At 45.0% G+C, this 17,694-nt stretch overlaps 1 protein-coding gene across 1 annotated transcript in view; it reads right to left on the bottom strand.

Annotated features, from left to right (window-relative positions):
- The window catches only part of MTIF2 (mitochondrial translational initiation factor 2), a 350,344-nt gene that overhangs the window by 313,948 nt on the left and 18,702 nt on the right, over positions 1-17,694 (bottom strand). The window contains exon 2 of the mRNA XM_069234182.1: positions 225-462. Coding sequence (XP_069090283.1) covers positions 225-455 — 231 coding nt within the window. The 5' untranslated portion in view covers positions 456-462. The remainder of the gene's footprint in view (positions 1-224; positions 463-17,694) is intronic.

Here is a 17,694-nt window from a genome sequence, read left to right as displayed (position 1 = left end):
TGGGGAGACAATAGCGCAAATATGGCAGACATCTTTAAGTTAAATGGCCCGCGTTTAAATGAGTCCCTATATCATATTATAGATTACCAAACTTTGTATACCTATATTTCTCACCTAGTCTGTACTGCACCATAATGTGTGCCTCCCAAAAGATTAATCTTATTTAGGTCAAGCAGACATACACAAAAAACACCAAAAAAAAGATAATATTGACCTGAAAATACCTGTTTTGTAGCCAGAAGCCTGTACTGTGTTAAGGCTATACAGAGAAATGTGTCTTTTTGCCACAGTGGTGGTTCCTGATGGGTAGCAGTTGTTGGGTACATAGATGATTGTACAGGTCTCCACTGAGACCTTTGGGATTTTCTAGAAACCAGAGCATGGAGCCTTCGACAAGCACTGTTGAACTGTACCAGCGTTTCAAGTCTCAGCAGAATCTTCCTGTTCATGTTCATCTTCTACCTGGGAATAGGAAAAAACAAGGGCACATGATGAAGATAAGTGCAGGAGATCTGGGTTCTACAAAATTGCTGCCTATCTAAATGGATCCCATCACATGAAAGTATTTCACCAATGTATACATACAGATTGTATATTGATGATACTTTGATGCTCATAAATCTGGAAGGGTTGGCAAATTTGAGCAATTACCATGCATTCACAATAATAGTGTAAATTCCATGCCACACCAAAGAAAACTGACACAGATGTATAAATCAGGACAACTCCCGTTTACACCATGTTTGATGCCTGTGTGATATGAAACACAAGTGCTGCTAAAAAAGTCATATTTGGTGAGCCAGAGGTTTCAAACCATGAATAACCCTTTTCTTATAAAAACAAAAAATGGCAAAGTCTTTAGGGCTGTCCTCGTGTAAGGGGAAGCGCTTAATAATGGTTTAATGGCTGGGTGTATTAGTGTGAGTTGCCTCCAGCTGCCCTGGAAACCAAAACAACCCATAATGTAGCAGCACAGGAAGTTGCTTTAACACAGTAGCTGGGAGAAGGGCCCCTTTCCTAAATAGGGTGCATTACCAGTGTGAAGCTGTACCATTAAAAAAGTGTGCCATAAGGTAACATTCGCTTAGTAAATATCACTCTGTTTTTAAAAACAGGCTAAGTTATCCAAACAGCAAGCCATTCTGAAACAGAAAAGGCCACACAGTTGTAATTAAAATGCAGCTGTTTCAAATAAGTGAATGCCTCAAAACAGCAATCCCTGGTCTAAGTCTAACAAGAGGACTAGTTCAGTGGTTCCCAACCTTTTGACTTTTGTGGACCCTCACTTTATCCTTACTGGAAGCCGGGGACCCCCACTGAATCGGTATTGGAATCCGGGGACCCCCAACAAGTCATTACTGAAAGCTGGGTACCTAATCTGTTAATATTATATAATTTTCCAAGCAGTCACGGACCACCCAGAGGAGTTTTCGCTGACCCCCAGGGGTCCCCGGACCACAGGTTGAGAACCACTGGACTAGTTGAACCCCAGAATCAAAACCTAATGGGAACACAAGTAAAACAATGTAACCATGCAGAACCATGAAAAACACATAAAAGCAAAAGATAAAATGCTACATTCTGTACTTCTAATAGTATTTTACGAAGACATATCCAGAGAGATATTTTTTTCCTGTAATGGTTATTGGTTTTCGACAACGGGAACAAAATAAACGTTTATATCAAATATGACACTTTGTGGTGGAAAGCAAAACAATAAACATCATAACTATGGTAAGTACATTGCATGGATCAGGAGTCGCATCAAACAATTCCTGTACTTTTTCACTTTCAGTGCTAAAACTATGAATTATTTCCCTGCTTCAAGAGATCGTTCAATGATTTGACTGTTCACTCGGTCCCTGGTGGGAGACTGTCAGAGGACAAGAACAGCTCTTCTGAAATCAACCACTCAAGTATATCTGCCAGCCATGTATCCACTATCGGACCTTCTGCCTACCTTCCTTCCGCAAACCCTCCACCAATACCCCCACCCACCCGCAGTCAGTGTCTTGTAATCTTCTGTCTAGCTGGTATTAAATACAAGCCTAGAAATCTGTATCTAATTTTGTCCCCTTTCTATCTCTTTAGAAGTGCCAACACATCATGTTCAAGTTGGGTTTCCACAAAACCTCACACCACCATACATATCTTTGATACCACTTCATACTGGGTACTTTTGTGTCACCTCACATCTCCACACCAAATGCATACAATCCACGTCCTGGCTGCTGAATCTGGAACACCAATTATTTTTGCTACTTCAACAATAATTGGAACAAACTTTTTCCTTAAATACAAACAATTGAGTAAATGAATGTTTCCACATCTTATGAGAAGAACAAAACATAGCATCTATTTTTATTATTCTCTACGAGCAGCGCTCAAACATGAGGATGTTTCTGGCAATGGGGGCCATAAGTCCCCGTGGTGGTTACTAACTATTGCAAAGAGGAAGAAGGGTATTTTTGTATGAATAGCATTTGCCCCCCGCTGATACAGTAGAGCAGAAGCACATAGTATGTTTGAGATACTTAACACAGGCAGTGAGTTAGCATACTGAATCCCAGACCACAGATCAAAAGCAAAAATGTTGGCAGGAAGTCTAAAGTCAAATTATACCAGTGTAACTACTCTATGTCTGCTACTTCTTTCTCTTTTCCTAAATACTCTATGTATACATCCCACTTTTCATATCTCTCTCTCATCTGGCCAGACACCATCGGGAGTTGCAACAAGAAATCAACGGTTTGAAAGGACCCAATAGACCTTTTCTTTCTTATCCAAATGCTACAATTAGCATTGAGATGAAGAACAAATGGACAGAAGTGTTTATTTTTCACACCCCAAACACTCACAAGACCATACAACATAGAGTGTAGTTGAAAATAACTTTCAGGGTTACTATCTAGCAACATGCATTTTTATAGCACATGTAAAACAGGAGTAGCATCTTGCACATTTCCTGTGCAACATCCTACCATGGCATATTTGTCTGAGTCTCATAACTGATTTGCTGGAAATAAATATTTTTTGTGTCCCTCGTAAATCACGCCTGTGGCTTCATAAATGACTTCATGGAAAAAGTAAACTGAAGAAACTGCATCCGTATCGTCCAAGTAACATAAAACCTTTATCCATTCTTTGCAAATCACATCTGAAATGTCCTCTCAGCTATTGTTCTAGGAAGTAATCTGCATTTCTTGTTAAACTAGACTTACCTGAACATTACAAACTGTGTAACTCTTGTAGTACCCTGTAAACTGCATTGGGGATTACCTTTCTGACGCCAATTATTCATTCAAGTTTGGATTAAGACGGACACAGAAAACTACCATGCACTCATTCACTTCAACTACATTCACCATACAATGGCAAATTACCTATTTCACATTAGCTGTAATGATGTTGACGATCTGTTACTTTTCAGCTGGCTAATTAGTCATTACATCTTAAAAATTCTCAATGACCAACTACGGAATTCATGTAAACCCCCATGATTTTTCTGATGAATCATACACTGTGGAAGATCAGCCAAGGTTCTCTTGCCCAATGAACACAAAAAGCCTATGTACACCTGTATGCTGGGAAAGAAGGAAAGTTGGTGTATATGCAGAACAAAATACAGATGTGATGGTGCACCCTTGCTGCATCTGCAATATTTTTGGATAAAAATCTGAATATACTGTTTAACACATAAATCAATATCTAGCCGATAAGTCAGGAAAAATGCTAATATTGCATTTGTTTCCATTCAATGCTCACTTTCGCTAAATGGCAGCCATCTAAACTAAGCAATATAATATGTTTTACTGTTTTAACTGCACCCACACGACACAGACACTCCAACATTAGAAAAAAACACATTAGAAAGAATATCCTTCATATGAAGCATGGACATAGCAAGAAGTTGGCTTTCACCAACCCACAGCATCACTTCTCGCTATTATTTACCACACACTGACATCCAAAAGAACACATTTGATAGAGCTCCTATCATACACTGAAAATGGTTTGATATTCAGTTTTGTGGGATATTACTGTATTCAACATCACCCATCGCCAACAAATACAGCATATATGTCCTCATCTGACAAGCAATGAGCATGTCTATCAATCTAGAAGCAGTGTTAGCAATAGCCAAAAACCATCCCACATTCACCCTCAAAAACCATGATCACATACCTATAGCTCAATAAATATGACAGTGTCACCTAACTGAGAACAACACCAGAACCTATTTCCTATAACAGAATCTAAATCTAATTTTGGTCTGTGATGGTAACCACGAAATTCATGTGGAAAATCACTGGCGCTGTAACGATCACTAGGAGGCCGTCCAATGGCAGAATGTGCACTATAGAAATGGCCATGACACAAGCTGATATTTTAAAATTCTAACTTACTTTACACTACTCACTTCTAGGGGAATGTGCCTTTGCTATCACTAGCGGGCTAGAGTCACTGCACTTTGTGGCTCAATTTACTAAGTCTGGGAGAATGAAAAACAATACTTTAGATGAAATAATAATAATAATAATAATAATAATAATAATATTATAACTCATGTTACCAACATGTAACTACATGGTTTTCATGCTCAAAAAGATGGTTATGCTCAGATCATGTACTGTTTACCAAGAACTCAGCAAAATATTTACTAAAGACCATTAGCCTTTAACAATAATTAGAAATAGTTTGAAACCAGTTTATGGTGGGAAGGTCTTCACTAAATTAGATCTACTTGTGGAATTTGACCTGTTTTCTGATCAATAGAAGACATTGTCCTGGATTCCTTTCGGGATTTTGAATATCAAGCATTGAACATTTGGGCTATGTGAAGCCTTGGAGTTTTTCCCAGAGATTCCTTGACCACTTATTTCTAGTTTCTCTAACCAAAATGTGGTTGTTCCCCTTATTGATGTCCTGAGCACTCAAGCAAAACTGTGGAACTGTTATACTAGCCATTACAACACTAAATGTCCGGTAAGCTGGAGAAGTATTTAATAAAGGTTTGACTGATTGTAAAATCTACAAGGTGGCCTATACATTCTCAGAAGGTAAAAGTAGTTTCTGACCAACATTCTCCAACATCAGTGAGAGACCCCATAGTTTCTTGTATTCTCAAATTTGTATTGTCAATTTATGTCAAGCGCCGCACATTTTTCCAGCAACATCACCCTCGTCAAAGAGAAAGAGAACATCAAGAATGAACTCCGGGGGAACGAAAAAGCAGAATTGGCCATTCAGTAACTTACGTGAATATTCAGTGGCGCTCCTGCTCTTCACCAGCCAGACACAATGAAGAAAACTACATTACTTATTAATACTGATACCTTGGTCTCGGCTATTACAGATGAAGGATGATTACCACTTGGAACACAAGTCTTCATCACTCACAAACTCAAACATAGGAGGAAATGGAGAGGGCACTTTTGCCGGCAGAGAGACGCAGCCTGCGTGGATTTACCTGGGGAGGAGCTGAGCGCGGCCGTGGGCTAGATGGCAGCTGTGACACTGCCTTGACTGGGCCTGCGGTGTCGAACCGCAAGGCCTCAGCGTGCTGTGCAGCCCCTGCCCTCCTGCATCGACGGTGCAAAGATTGGCCTCCACCCAGATTTGCTGGCAGATTGGAGACCCTGGGGATACCGTGGGTGTCCGGGATGACAATTGGAGGAGGCACTGAGAATGATAGCATTGAGAGAGGGTGCTGCTGGGCCCAGCGGCCTGCAACCCCACCGCCCAGAGCACCAGTTGCCCACACACATGGGCTGTGCACAGATTGGGTGCTGTGGATCGAGGCTGTCACACCCACCCGCGCTCTCCCCACATTGGGCAGCTCTCTATCGAACAAGTGGAGGTGCATGCCTGGAGGAAGACGTCCCCCCACCCCAGCCGTGGTCCGATTGGAAGGGCAGTGGAGCTTGTGCTCATCTGTATCAGTTCACCTCACGTCAGTGGAGTGGTCCTGTCAGCCCTGGTGAATGAGGGGGTTGCTAAGGGGCCCAGTCACTGAATGCTGACAGCAGCAGGAGGCCCGCAGACTATGTGAACTGCTGTGAGTGGGGATAGGTGTCACACCAACTGGCCACCGCCTATATACTGCCATTCTCTCAATCTCCCAGGGCCCCTCTACCCTCTCAACAGAGGAACAGGAAGGGCCACTGGCCCTAATGCATTTTCTGGGACCTCCCAGAGACAATGCAAGGGTGACCAACAGCCCTCAGTGGACGCTTTGCTGGGCTGGGGCCTGAACTGATTGGGGAAGAGTCCTAGTTCTGGAGAAGAGCCTAAACCGCATGGAGCACTGGTTAGAGGCTGATTACCCACCACTGACAGAGCGCCAGATGGCCCTCTTCATGGTCTGCATTACTTGAATTGCTGACTTCGGCCGACTCCGTTATGCGGCAGATATTCAACCTAGAGCGGACCTGCGACAGGGGGCTCCCTCTGGCTGTACCAGCTGAAGGCACTAACCCCGGCTGATGTCAAAGCTATTAGGAGAAATATGGGTGAACTGGAACAGACGGAGGACACCTTGGAACAGGTCCACGATGATGAATTTGAGGAACATCGCCAAGAAATCCTCACCCTCAGAGACAAAACTGCTGATCTTAACTACCAAGTGGAGGACCTAGAGAACAGGTCGAGGCGCTTCAATATCCACATTAAAGGTGTCCTGCTACAGGTGGACTCTGGGAAGTTCAAAGATTATGTTCTTCGCCTTTTTCGTCAGGTGGCTCCAGCAATGGCTGACCAGCAGATTGTCCTACATCACACAAGCAGAGCGGGTTGCCTGTCCCGGTCCCCTGGACAGTCACAGGACATTCTCACATCTTCATTATTACTGACAGAAGGAAGCTATCATGCCTGCAGTGCGCAACAAAAACACTACTGATTTTGAAGGTGTTAAGGTGTGGCTATATCAAGGCTTTTCTTCTAATACCCCCTGTGACCCCTCACTAGTATTCTTCACGGAAAAGGGATCAGATACAAATGGGGGCACCCATTTCGCATCACACTTATAAGGAATAATGAAACCCACAGCCTGTGCACCCAGGGGGAAGCTCGATCACTGTTGGGTGGGGACGGCTTATAGGTGACGGCGATTCTCAATCTCAATTTGGATGCCCACCGTCCCCATCAGTAGCAGAGACTCACACCCTCTAGTCAAAGAAGAAACAATTCCACAAACCCTCTGCTCTAGAACAAAGCCAGCAATGGGCCACACTTATGCATCAATGTCAAAGGAGGGACAGTGCCTCTGACCCAGACAATGATTACTGGAGGCCTTAATCTTATGGCTGAATCCTGCTGCTTATGTCTGCTTGCAGTGGGGATTGTTCTTCTCCTTTCTCGTGAACTGAAGGAACCGGGAGCTTCACACCCTCATACTCTGACTTCCAGCAACGATGGCAGAGCCCGTTTCTCCACCCCACTGGAGGCTTGACATGAGTATCTCTGACGACAAGGACCCTCAGACTTTCATTCATAATGATGTTCCCAGATAGGGAACTCCCCAGTTGTACTGTTTATTGTTTGCCCCTGTTTTCCTTGCTCTCACAGTTTGTACCAGGTTAGATGCTAGTCAGACACTATGCAGTCTGCTGACTACCTCACTATTATCGACAGGGGACCCAGCCTGCCCCCACGGCAGTTGCCCTAAACATCTCATGCCACATGATTAAGGTCCTGAGCTTTAAGGTTCAAAGTCTGAACGCTCAAGTCCAATGGCTGGCACTCCTCTCCCTGCTCACAGACTCGAATTGCAATGTTTGCCTCATTCAAGAAACACACCTATTTAAGGTAGATTGAAGCACTTGCGTTCCAGATGGTTTGACTGCCAATATTTCTCCTCACGGTTGGGGAAGAAAGCGAGTGTGGCAGTACTACTGGCCACACACTTTCCAGGGAGGGTGGTTCCCACCCAGGCTGAAATACCGGGTACACTTCTGTCCCTATGCATTAACACAAAGGGTTACACTTTCACATTGGCAAACCTCTATGCTCCCAATGACTGTCAGGAGGCCTTCCTCTAGGATGCAGATGTTATGATAGGAAGAGACTTCAACTTGATCCCTGATGCTTACCTAGATAGGTCAACTCAGAAGATGGGACAAATGGGAGTGCTGTCGCTAGCATGTGGGCAGTGGTTGACAGATGTGGCCTGGTCGATTACTGGCACCAGAGCCACCCTCTCACAAAGAGCTATACATTTTTCTCTGCAGCACACCAGTCCTATGCTAGAACTGACTATTTCCTTATCTCTCAGCACTTGGCCACGGTAACTAAAACAGTTGCAATTAGAGTGGCTGCACTCTCTAATCAATCTCCCATTTCCATCACCTGCTGCCTGGCAGGTCCCACACCACAACACCATGCCTGGAGCCTTAACCACACACTTCTAGGACATGACGGTACAGTCGCTGAAATGACGAATGCCATCCGCGACTTTCTGCTAACTAATGACACCCCTGAGATGCCCATAGCACTACAATGGGATACATTAAAGGCAGTACTTCGAGGCCGTTTTATAGCCATGGCAGCTAGGATAAATAAGGTTAGGAGGGATAAGAGGTCACAGCTGGAGGACGAGATGAGGGACTTGGAGGAAGAACAAACGTAAAGTCTCCTTCAGGGCAAGGTAGGTGCTTACAACTGCCAGCAGGCAACTTGAAGCCCTTGATACATTACACCCTCCTGCACCTGAAGCAGAAATACCATGCTGGGGACAATAAGGCAGGCCGCCTTTTGACGACAAGCTTCAGGCCCAGACCCTCCAACATAGAATATTAGAGGTAGAGGACCCTCAGGGCAACACAGCCAGCCAGGATTAAACACATAGCCCAAACCTTTGAACACTTCTACTCCACACACTATACAGATGAAGGCCTGGCCTTGGGGGATGCTGAATCATATCTGGCACAAGCACCACTGACCTGTCCCACTCCATCTGACTCCTATAGCCTAGATAGGGGCATCTAAGCTACTGAAGTACTGATGGCTATACAACAGCTGCCACTCGGCAAGGCACCGGGTCTGGACGGCTACACAGCAGGCTTTTATAAGACCTTCGCACCCATCCAAGCACACATCTTAGCTCGGACGTACTTATCATGTAGCACCACTGGTTCACTCACTGAAACAATGTAATTGATGACCATTACAGTTATTCCTAAATCAGCTAGGAATCCCGCTAATTGTTTCTCATACTGCCCCATCTTGTTGCTGAATGTGGACGCCAAGATTTTCACAGGTATCCTGCCTGCCTAGCCTCTTACATGCAATACTTCATGGACCCTGATCAAACTGAGTTCATACCTGAACGCACCTTCAGCAACACCACCAAGGCCCTCATTACAACCCTGGCGGACGAGGGAGAAGTGGCGGTAATACCGCCAACAGGCCGGCGGAAAACAAAATGGAATTATGACCATGGCGGTTACCGCCATGGTCATCCGCCACTTCTCCACTCTGACCGCCAGGGCGGTGATGCCCGCTGGGCTGTAGACTTCAGTCTCCAGCCCAGCGGCGGTCACCAGACCGCCGGCGGTATCACAACCCTGCATACCACCATGGATTTCGGGTGGTTTGGAACCACCACGAAATCCATGGCGGTAGGCACTATCAGTGCCAGGGGATTCCTTCCCTGGCGGGGATAGGGGTCTCCCCCACCTCGAGTCCTCCCCCCACACCCCTCACACCCTTGCTACCCCCCAAAGGTGGCAGGACCCCCCTCCCCACCCACACCCCAACATACACATACATGCACCCCTGCACTGCACACATACTGACCCGCACACATTTCCCATACACACAACACACCCCCGCATGCATACATGCACTCATACCCTCCTCTACATACTCACACGCACATCCCCATGCACGCATACAACACACAACATCCCCCACTGCCCTCCCCTAACGGACGATCAACTTACCTGGTCCGTTGATCCTCAGGGAGGGGACGGGATCCATGGGGGCTGCTCCGCCGCCAGCACCCCATCACCAGAACACCGCCACACCGAATCATGGAATGTGATTCAGTGGGTGGGTGTTCTGATGACGGGGCGGTGGAGGTGGAGCAACCTCCACTTCCCCGCCGACTGCCAGTATGGCTGCTGGCGGATCTCCGTCCCAAAAAAGGACGGAGGGCTGCCAGCAGCCATAATTTGCCGCGCGGATAACCTTCAGCATGGCGGTTCCTCAGCGGTCTTTGAAAAAGACCGCTGAGGTCGTAATGACCTCCCAAGTGTCTTTGCCATCTCATTGACAACGTGCAGTGGTCTCGCACCCCAGCCACTCTGTTAGCCAAAAAGGCTTTTGACCAGGTACACTGGCTATATCCCCAACTGGTCTTCGCCAAAATGGGATCAGGCCCACAATTCTGCTGTTGGATGTGGCCCAGTTACGCGCAACCTAGGGCAGCAGTTCGGGTCACCGGCCTGATGTCTCAGCCATTTGATATCTCTAGGGACACTCTTCAAGGATGTCACCCCTACTTTTTGCCCTCGATATGGAGCCCTGTGCTGAAGAGATATACAAGAACAATGACATTGAGGGGTTACAGATGGTTGGAGGGCGGTGGGGGGTGGGGGCAGACAGCATAAATTGGCACTCAATGCTGATGATGTGATGACAGTACTGACAAAGCCTCTCTCCTCCTCACCCCCTCTGATGAGGGAGATGGAGGCATTCCGATGAGCCTCAGGTTTCAAAATCAGCTTCCCAAAGTCCAATATTCTTAACCTTACTCTCATTAAGGCAGACAAAGCCCACTTGGAACGCCTCTTCCCCTTCACTTGGGCAGCTCAGAGCCTCCAGACACTCCCTACACCAGGCCGAACCACAGAAAGAAACTATGCAAGACTCCTGGCTAATACCAGATCTGACCTCTCTTCCTGGAAGAGATGCACTCTCTCACGGATGGGGGCAGGAGGGGGCTGGCGATGGTCAAAATGACCCCTCTACCGAAGATTCTATGCGTAAGGCACACTTTACCATTGCAGCCCCCCACATGTCCTCAGCAAATTGCAGATTCTCATCAATTACTTTGTCTGGGGTGGCAAAAAGACATGCATTATGAAGAAGCAGGCCTACCTGGTCTCCTTGGAGGGTGGACTGGGCAACCCTCACTTAATAAGATGCTACCAGGTTGCCTAACTCTACTACGTGGTGGAATGGGCTAGGCCCCTGACCCCCTTTATAGGCAACCCTGACTTCCTGCCAGCTGAGAAGGGCCCTTCTTTTGCATCCTAGCAGGCTGCCAGCTGAAAAAGGTTATGAGACCTATTTAAGGTGTTGCGTAGGCTCTCATTATTCTAATGAGACTACTGGATTTTGAGGGGCAGAATTGCCTGCGGTGTCGGAGAATGAGTCTGACCCACTACAGGTGACACTTGTCGCCCCAATCCGGGTTTTGATCCGGCTAACTAGCAGTGCTTCATCTCTACCCAAGGGCAGGGATGACTGGGCAGCTGAGCGCCTGACATAATTGATTTCTCAGGGAAACCGTGGTCACTCAGGTCTCATCCGTTCCTCTCAGTTACATTAGTCTCACATACACAATGACAGAGGCAGAATATATTTCAATAAGATTTTAAAGAAGCGACTACATCTTAGATCGCAAAGCATGTGCTGCATTAACCAGGATGATACAGCATGACAAGATTAAAATCATGACAAGGAGAGTAAAGCATAGAAATAACGCTACCATATTGTCACTAGTCACTAGACTAATTCCCCTAGAAAGACATCATCCCCCATACCTGAGCAAAGGCCTCAAGTCTGCATAAGCAGCTGTAGCGAAGCGTTCAGCAATCAGCATACAGTTGTGGTTCTCTGGCTGGAATCTCCCTCTAACGTGTAAGGGACAGGGAAGTATTTTTATAATAAAACGGCTGTTGTTCTGAGAAAATGTACCTACCTAAGGATGTGTGTTTTTTCTATGAATGTCAGATACAAAACTTGTACCAAGTTCACCGGCAACCTATCTTATTGCAGCCTTGAAAGAAGCACAGAGTGAGCAAGAATGTCTTGTTTGAGAACGTAGTGCGGGCCCAGGCAAAAACAGCTAGATAGAGAGAAATAAAACAAGACCACAAAAGTAGCTATTGTAAGAATAATACAACTAAGCTGAATAAAATATATCTAGGTTAAAATGCTCAGCAGCAGGCCTAGTATGCTAAATTAATGTGCATGGAGCTATAACTAAAATGGCTACACAACACCCTCCCCTTGTCTGCTGAAGGTGGTCCAAAGCCTAAGTAAACATAAAAGCTACTAAGACTCAACCTACGATATATATGTAAAAATGTCACTATTGACAAGTTAAAAGGACACATGAGCATATAAAAGGACAATTTAAAATGTTAACATGTGACGCAAAAAGGGACGAATTTCAAGAGTCAGAGTCATTTTTAAAATTGCCAACTGAATCCGGGACAATGGAGGACAGGAAATCTTCCACTTCGACAGGTATTAAAGTTGGGAAGGCATCACCGAGAAGGACCAAGGAGCAGTCGTGTTCCATAGTCTGGGCCTCAGCCAATGCAGCAGCGTTCCTTGGTGTGCCCAATAATGAGCTAAGAGCCTCAAGGAAGGGCAATTCATAAGCAGCTTCCCGTAGCAAACACACCCTCAATGAGCATGTCCAGTAATGAACCCTCAGCGAGAACATCAACAGATGTTCAATGAAAGCAAGCGCTGCGTAGAAAGACAAACCTTCAGTGCATGTTCGAAAGAGCAGCAAAGGCAGCGAAACATGGGCTGCACACAATGCAAAACCAGTCTAAATGACAGAGACAAGTCATTCTCCAATTCCTGCAGGAGTGTTGCTCCAAAGTACTGCATCATGCGTTCACGACACAGCTGCGCTGGTGGGAGCGCTTTCATTCCTCCTTGTTGCGGCGGGACAGCCATTGCGCATGAAAAGTAGAGACAGCAAAATGCCAACTATTATAGCCAAAGTTATTGGGAATATCCCCAAAATACTGGAGAATATTGAGTGGATGGCTGATGGTATTAAACAGAATGAGAAGGTGTGAGCGACACCAGAACCAACAGCCTTAAAGAAATTTGCGGTTCCAGTTGTACTGGATGCATTAAATATTCGTCCCACAAGTTCACCAAAGTGTCTCGGAAAGTTGGTACTTAAAAGGGACTGTATCTCTGCTGACGACTTTGCCACCTGAAATGCGTAGGTCTTGCGTGCAAATGTGAGAGCCACATGTTTTTGAAACAATAAAGCCTTGAGTCTGCTCAACATGTCAAAATTCACATTAGAAGTAGCAATGTGGGGCCAGATGTCACTTCTTTTACTCTAGTGTGAGGAAAAAGTACGTTCCCGCAGCATGTAACAATCTTAGAGACCAAAACAACAAACTATTCCAGCTCGCAGCCCACAACACCATTGAGGAGTACATTGCTGCCATTTAAAAGCACCTGGAACGTAGGTCTAATCAAGGAGACTGGAACTCCATTCAGATAACAAGCCAAGTTTACTGCAGACGTGTTACACGCCCCATGCAAGGACCGCTGTTTACAAACCATCGAATGGCTGACATAAGTCTTGCATTCACTGCCGCTAAGAAAGACTTCTTTCGTGCCACTGAGACATTTGTATGAGAAGGGTAGCTCCCACACATCATGGATGTAACTATCTCCCAGCCTTTCATATCTGCCTACCGGAATGTGTTTTAAACAAGACGCGAATTGAAGCGTGGAAATAGGCAGGTTAATGACCCCGTGTATTAGCCACTCAGCAGGTGGTATTTCACCCACAGTAAAAGGCAACTTTTCTAACTTTTCGATGTTTAGCATGACATACGTTGTTTCTTTCTTAGCCATTAGTTGTTGTTGTCGCATTAAATTAAATGTAGAAAGTATGTCCCTTGCGCTAACGTGCTGCCAGGGAACGCAATCTGCCTTCAGTGTTTGAAGTGTCCAACCCAACTGTATAATTGACCTTAGTTGACTCTGTCCATGGTGTAAGGAAGACATATCTGTTTGTATGATGTCTATAGCAGAAGAGACATAGTTATTTAAGCTGTATATCCGGTCGGACAGGATATTTATACCATTATCTACAACAGCTAATGCCTTCTGTAAGTTTTCCCGGTCTATTTGCCTTAACCGGACAGCGGCTTCCTGTTGGGAAAGCTTCCAAATTTCATTATATACTTCATATAAGAAACGCTTTCTGCGTTGTTTTCTGGGGCCTCACAGAAAGTCCTGTAAATCAGTATTACTAGACAGGAGACTGAGGTGTTCTCGAAACGCATCTAGTGGGGAACTCTTTAACCACTGCTGCCATAGTTTCCCTACACTGTATGTTGTCACTATACCCGCATGTTCGGATGATATATAGCAAGGGTCCGGCCTACTAGTTCTAAAACCCCCGTGGAGTTTATAAAATGCTTATGACACCCATTGGTATCTATTGGCCACAATAACCACCCGCCAGGACGTGACAATGAAGCATTAAACATGCCTTCCTGGACCCATTCATCGAGCTAATCTTCAGTTGCATTTATATATTTTTGCCATTTATAAAATTTTGCAGGTGCATTTGAACAGGTATCAGGCATGCTCTAAACAATGTGGGGTGTCTGCGGTGGGTGCTAGCAGTGGAAACTTTAATTTGTTGGCAGATGTCACAACAATGAACATACTGCTTGGCCTCTTTGTATAGGCCTGGCCACCAATAACAAGCTTGTAACAATGGTATTGTAGCTGCCACACCAGCATGGGCAGATGCTGCCCCCTCATGCTCTGCTTTAATCAACTCTGGTCTTATATCTTTGTTGGGAATATCTCAAACCCCTACGCCTGGTATCTTAACCTCAGCGTTTAGGCAGCCTCCCATTCGGTAGGAATATTTAGCAGGAAATGCTTTTGCATAAGGCGTACCATCAGCCGTAGCTTTCACGACAGCCCGTATGTCTTCGTCCGGTTTCGCACCTAAGCGGGTTACTGCAGCAACAGTGGCCGTAGCTACTGCTGACTTTGCAGCTTCATCAGCCAGTCTATTCCCAGCAACGTGTATTCCAACGCGCTGGTGTCCAAGTGTATGTACAATATGGACATTCGGTAGTGTTTTCTTCAGATCTGCTACTTTCCCCCACAGAAGTCTGTGTTTAATGGTGTTGCCTTTAGAATCTCTGAACCTATTTGGCGCCAGTAATGCAGGTATTCATTGAAGGACTGGACACAAGAGTACGGATCACAAACAATCAGTGTTCGCTGTGCAGGATCCGTGTGTTTCAGTGCCATCACCAGAGCCTTTAGCTCTGCTAATTGTGCTGTGCAAAATCCCCTAGGGTTTGCGTGTATGTATGTTGGGGACAAAATGTATTATCCTCCATGTAGCCACGTACGACTTCGCAAGCAGCAGAGTATTAATGCTTTGTGCCTATTGCAGGTTGCGCTGAGCCATCGGTGTACATGACTCTTTGATACTGATCAATAGGCAGTGTGTTTGCTGGAACTGGGTATTCTAGTTCATATTGCAAAAATTCTTGAGTTTGTAATTTTGGGTCAAAAATGTAGTCTACATCAGTGCCTGTCAAAGACGTGGCCCATTGTATCCAACGTGGATGTAATGCTTTAGCGTTTGGAATGCTGGCTTTGATGACAGCCTCAAGGGCTGCAATTGGAGAAACGACAATAATGCATTTGCCCTGGGTTTCGGGTCTTTCTTTAATGACAGCCATCTGTACAGCAGTGAGAATTTTCTAAGTGGGAGCAAAGCGTTTTTCTGCTGCTGAGTACAAGTGCGATTTCTATGCAATCAGGACGTCTCACCCTCATTAAAAGTTACATAGGTGAAACCAATGGCACCAGCAATTACTCTGATGACCAAATGTGTTTTGTTGTCCCTTGTGTGTAAATGTTGTGCTGCAAGCATGTCTGTTTGCAGGTCTCTGAGAATGCGTGTATGTTCGACTGTCAAAAATTTCCTTGAAAAGACAGGAAGTATTTAGTCACATAAAGGTTTTATGCGTGTTGCATAATCAGGAATGTAAGTTATGCAAAAATTTAGGAAACCCAATAGACACTGGAGTTTTTTTAATGGTATTTTGATGTTTTAATTGTGCACATTTTTTCAAGAATTGTGGCGCGAGGCTCTTTCCTTCACTTGATAGCTCATTTTCCAAAAACAGGACGCTAAGGAAGGCTATTTTTTTTTTTAATTGAATTTGTAGCAGAACTCGGCGAATCCTACAACAATGCGGGCTACCCTTCTGAAATGTTGTAGTAATTAATCATCCGTGAGATAGATAACATCTACATAGGACTTGTGGATCAATGCTGTGCAAGATTGAAGTCACACAAGCCGCAAACAGTTCTGGACTGTTCTTGTACCCCTGGGGTAAACAACAGATTTTTTTCTGGGTGCCTAGTGTGCTGAAACTTGTTAAGTCTCTACTCTCAGGTGCTATATTTTGGCAGAAAAAAAAACATTGGAAATGTCCAGTGTTGTTTTGTATTTTTTGCACCCTTTATTGTTCATCAGTGCTGTGCTATGTGAGTTTTGTATTGCATATGTGCGAGTATGACTGTTTAAGTGTCTGTAGTCTAAGACTATTCTGTATGAAAGGTCCGGTTTGGCTACTGGGAATAAAGGATTAGTCATTGGGGAGACGCAGGGTTCAATTACACCCTGATACTCCAGTTGTGTGATGATTTCCCTCACAGGTGCTTTAGCATCATGTTTTATTGGATGTTGAGGTTGGGGTTGATTTTTAATAGGAATTACATTGGTAGAGGGAATCTTTGTCCCATCCTACGTAACTGCGATATAACGCGGGTGCCTGCGCCAATGCCCAATCGATGGCGTAGGATTCTGCGAGCTCTTCGGGAACAAGAGGCGAGAAAAAAGGTTTGATAACATCTTCCCCATATGGACAAGTACGGACAAATTCATTATATATATATATATTTACAAAGCAAACCCAAAAGATTGCGTCTATTGTGCGTTCAATGTCTCCTAACTGTATCGTTACTTTGTACACCCCATCAGACGTGGAGACACGCATGTCCGCAGTTTCTCCTTGTAGAAAGTCATCAGTTGCTTTCATCTCCAGATGCTCTAGAAGATTCCCACAAACTACTGTGACCGCTGCCGCGCTATCTAATAGCGCTAGTGCCCACTTCTTGTTCTTCAAGAGAGCCCTCTTCTTGAGTGGCATGTCGAACTGCAAATGCTGGCACTTTTTTCTTTTTAAATTGGGGTTTGTGTTGGGGAGGTTTCTCTCCCTGTTTAACAGAAACCTCTGTTGAGCGTAGTGATTCCTGTCTCGGTTTCACAGACTCTGTTTTTCTCTCTGACCGCCCACCTCTCACTGTGTTTTTCCAATAAGTCCTGAAAGGTACAAGATTGGCGTGTATCAGTATATTGATATCGGTCAGGCGTTCTCCCCTTTCTTTTTTAGGAGTTTTTTTTTTTTTTTAATCCAAGCATTTCTTATTACCGCAAGCACCGCAAGACTGCCGATTAAATATCAACCAATTTGCCTACTGTAAACAAGATGGCCATTGGCGTGATACTTGCCCATTACTGGAAGGAAGGCAAAGTATGTCACTGATACTGGTGAGCCCCATCTCAGCACCTATGAGAGTAACTGTAGGACCATTTACAGTACACACACCACTCTCTTTAACCTCAGGTTGCAATGAAAACTTGTTTGCATT

Source organism: Pleurodeles waltl, chromosome 5, assembly GCF_031143425.1.
Source record: "Pleurodeles waltl isolate 20211129_DDA chromosome 5, aPleWal1.hap1.20221129, whole genome shotgun sequence".
Lineage (NCBI taxonomy): Eukaryota > Metazoa > Chordata > Amphibia > Caudata > Salamandridae > Pleurodeles > Pleurodeles waltl.
The sequence above is the reverse complement of the archived record's forward strand: the minus strand, read 5'-3'. Positions and strand labels throughout refer to the sequence as shown.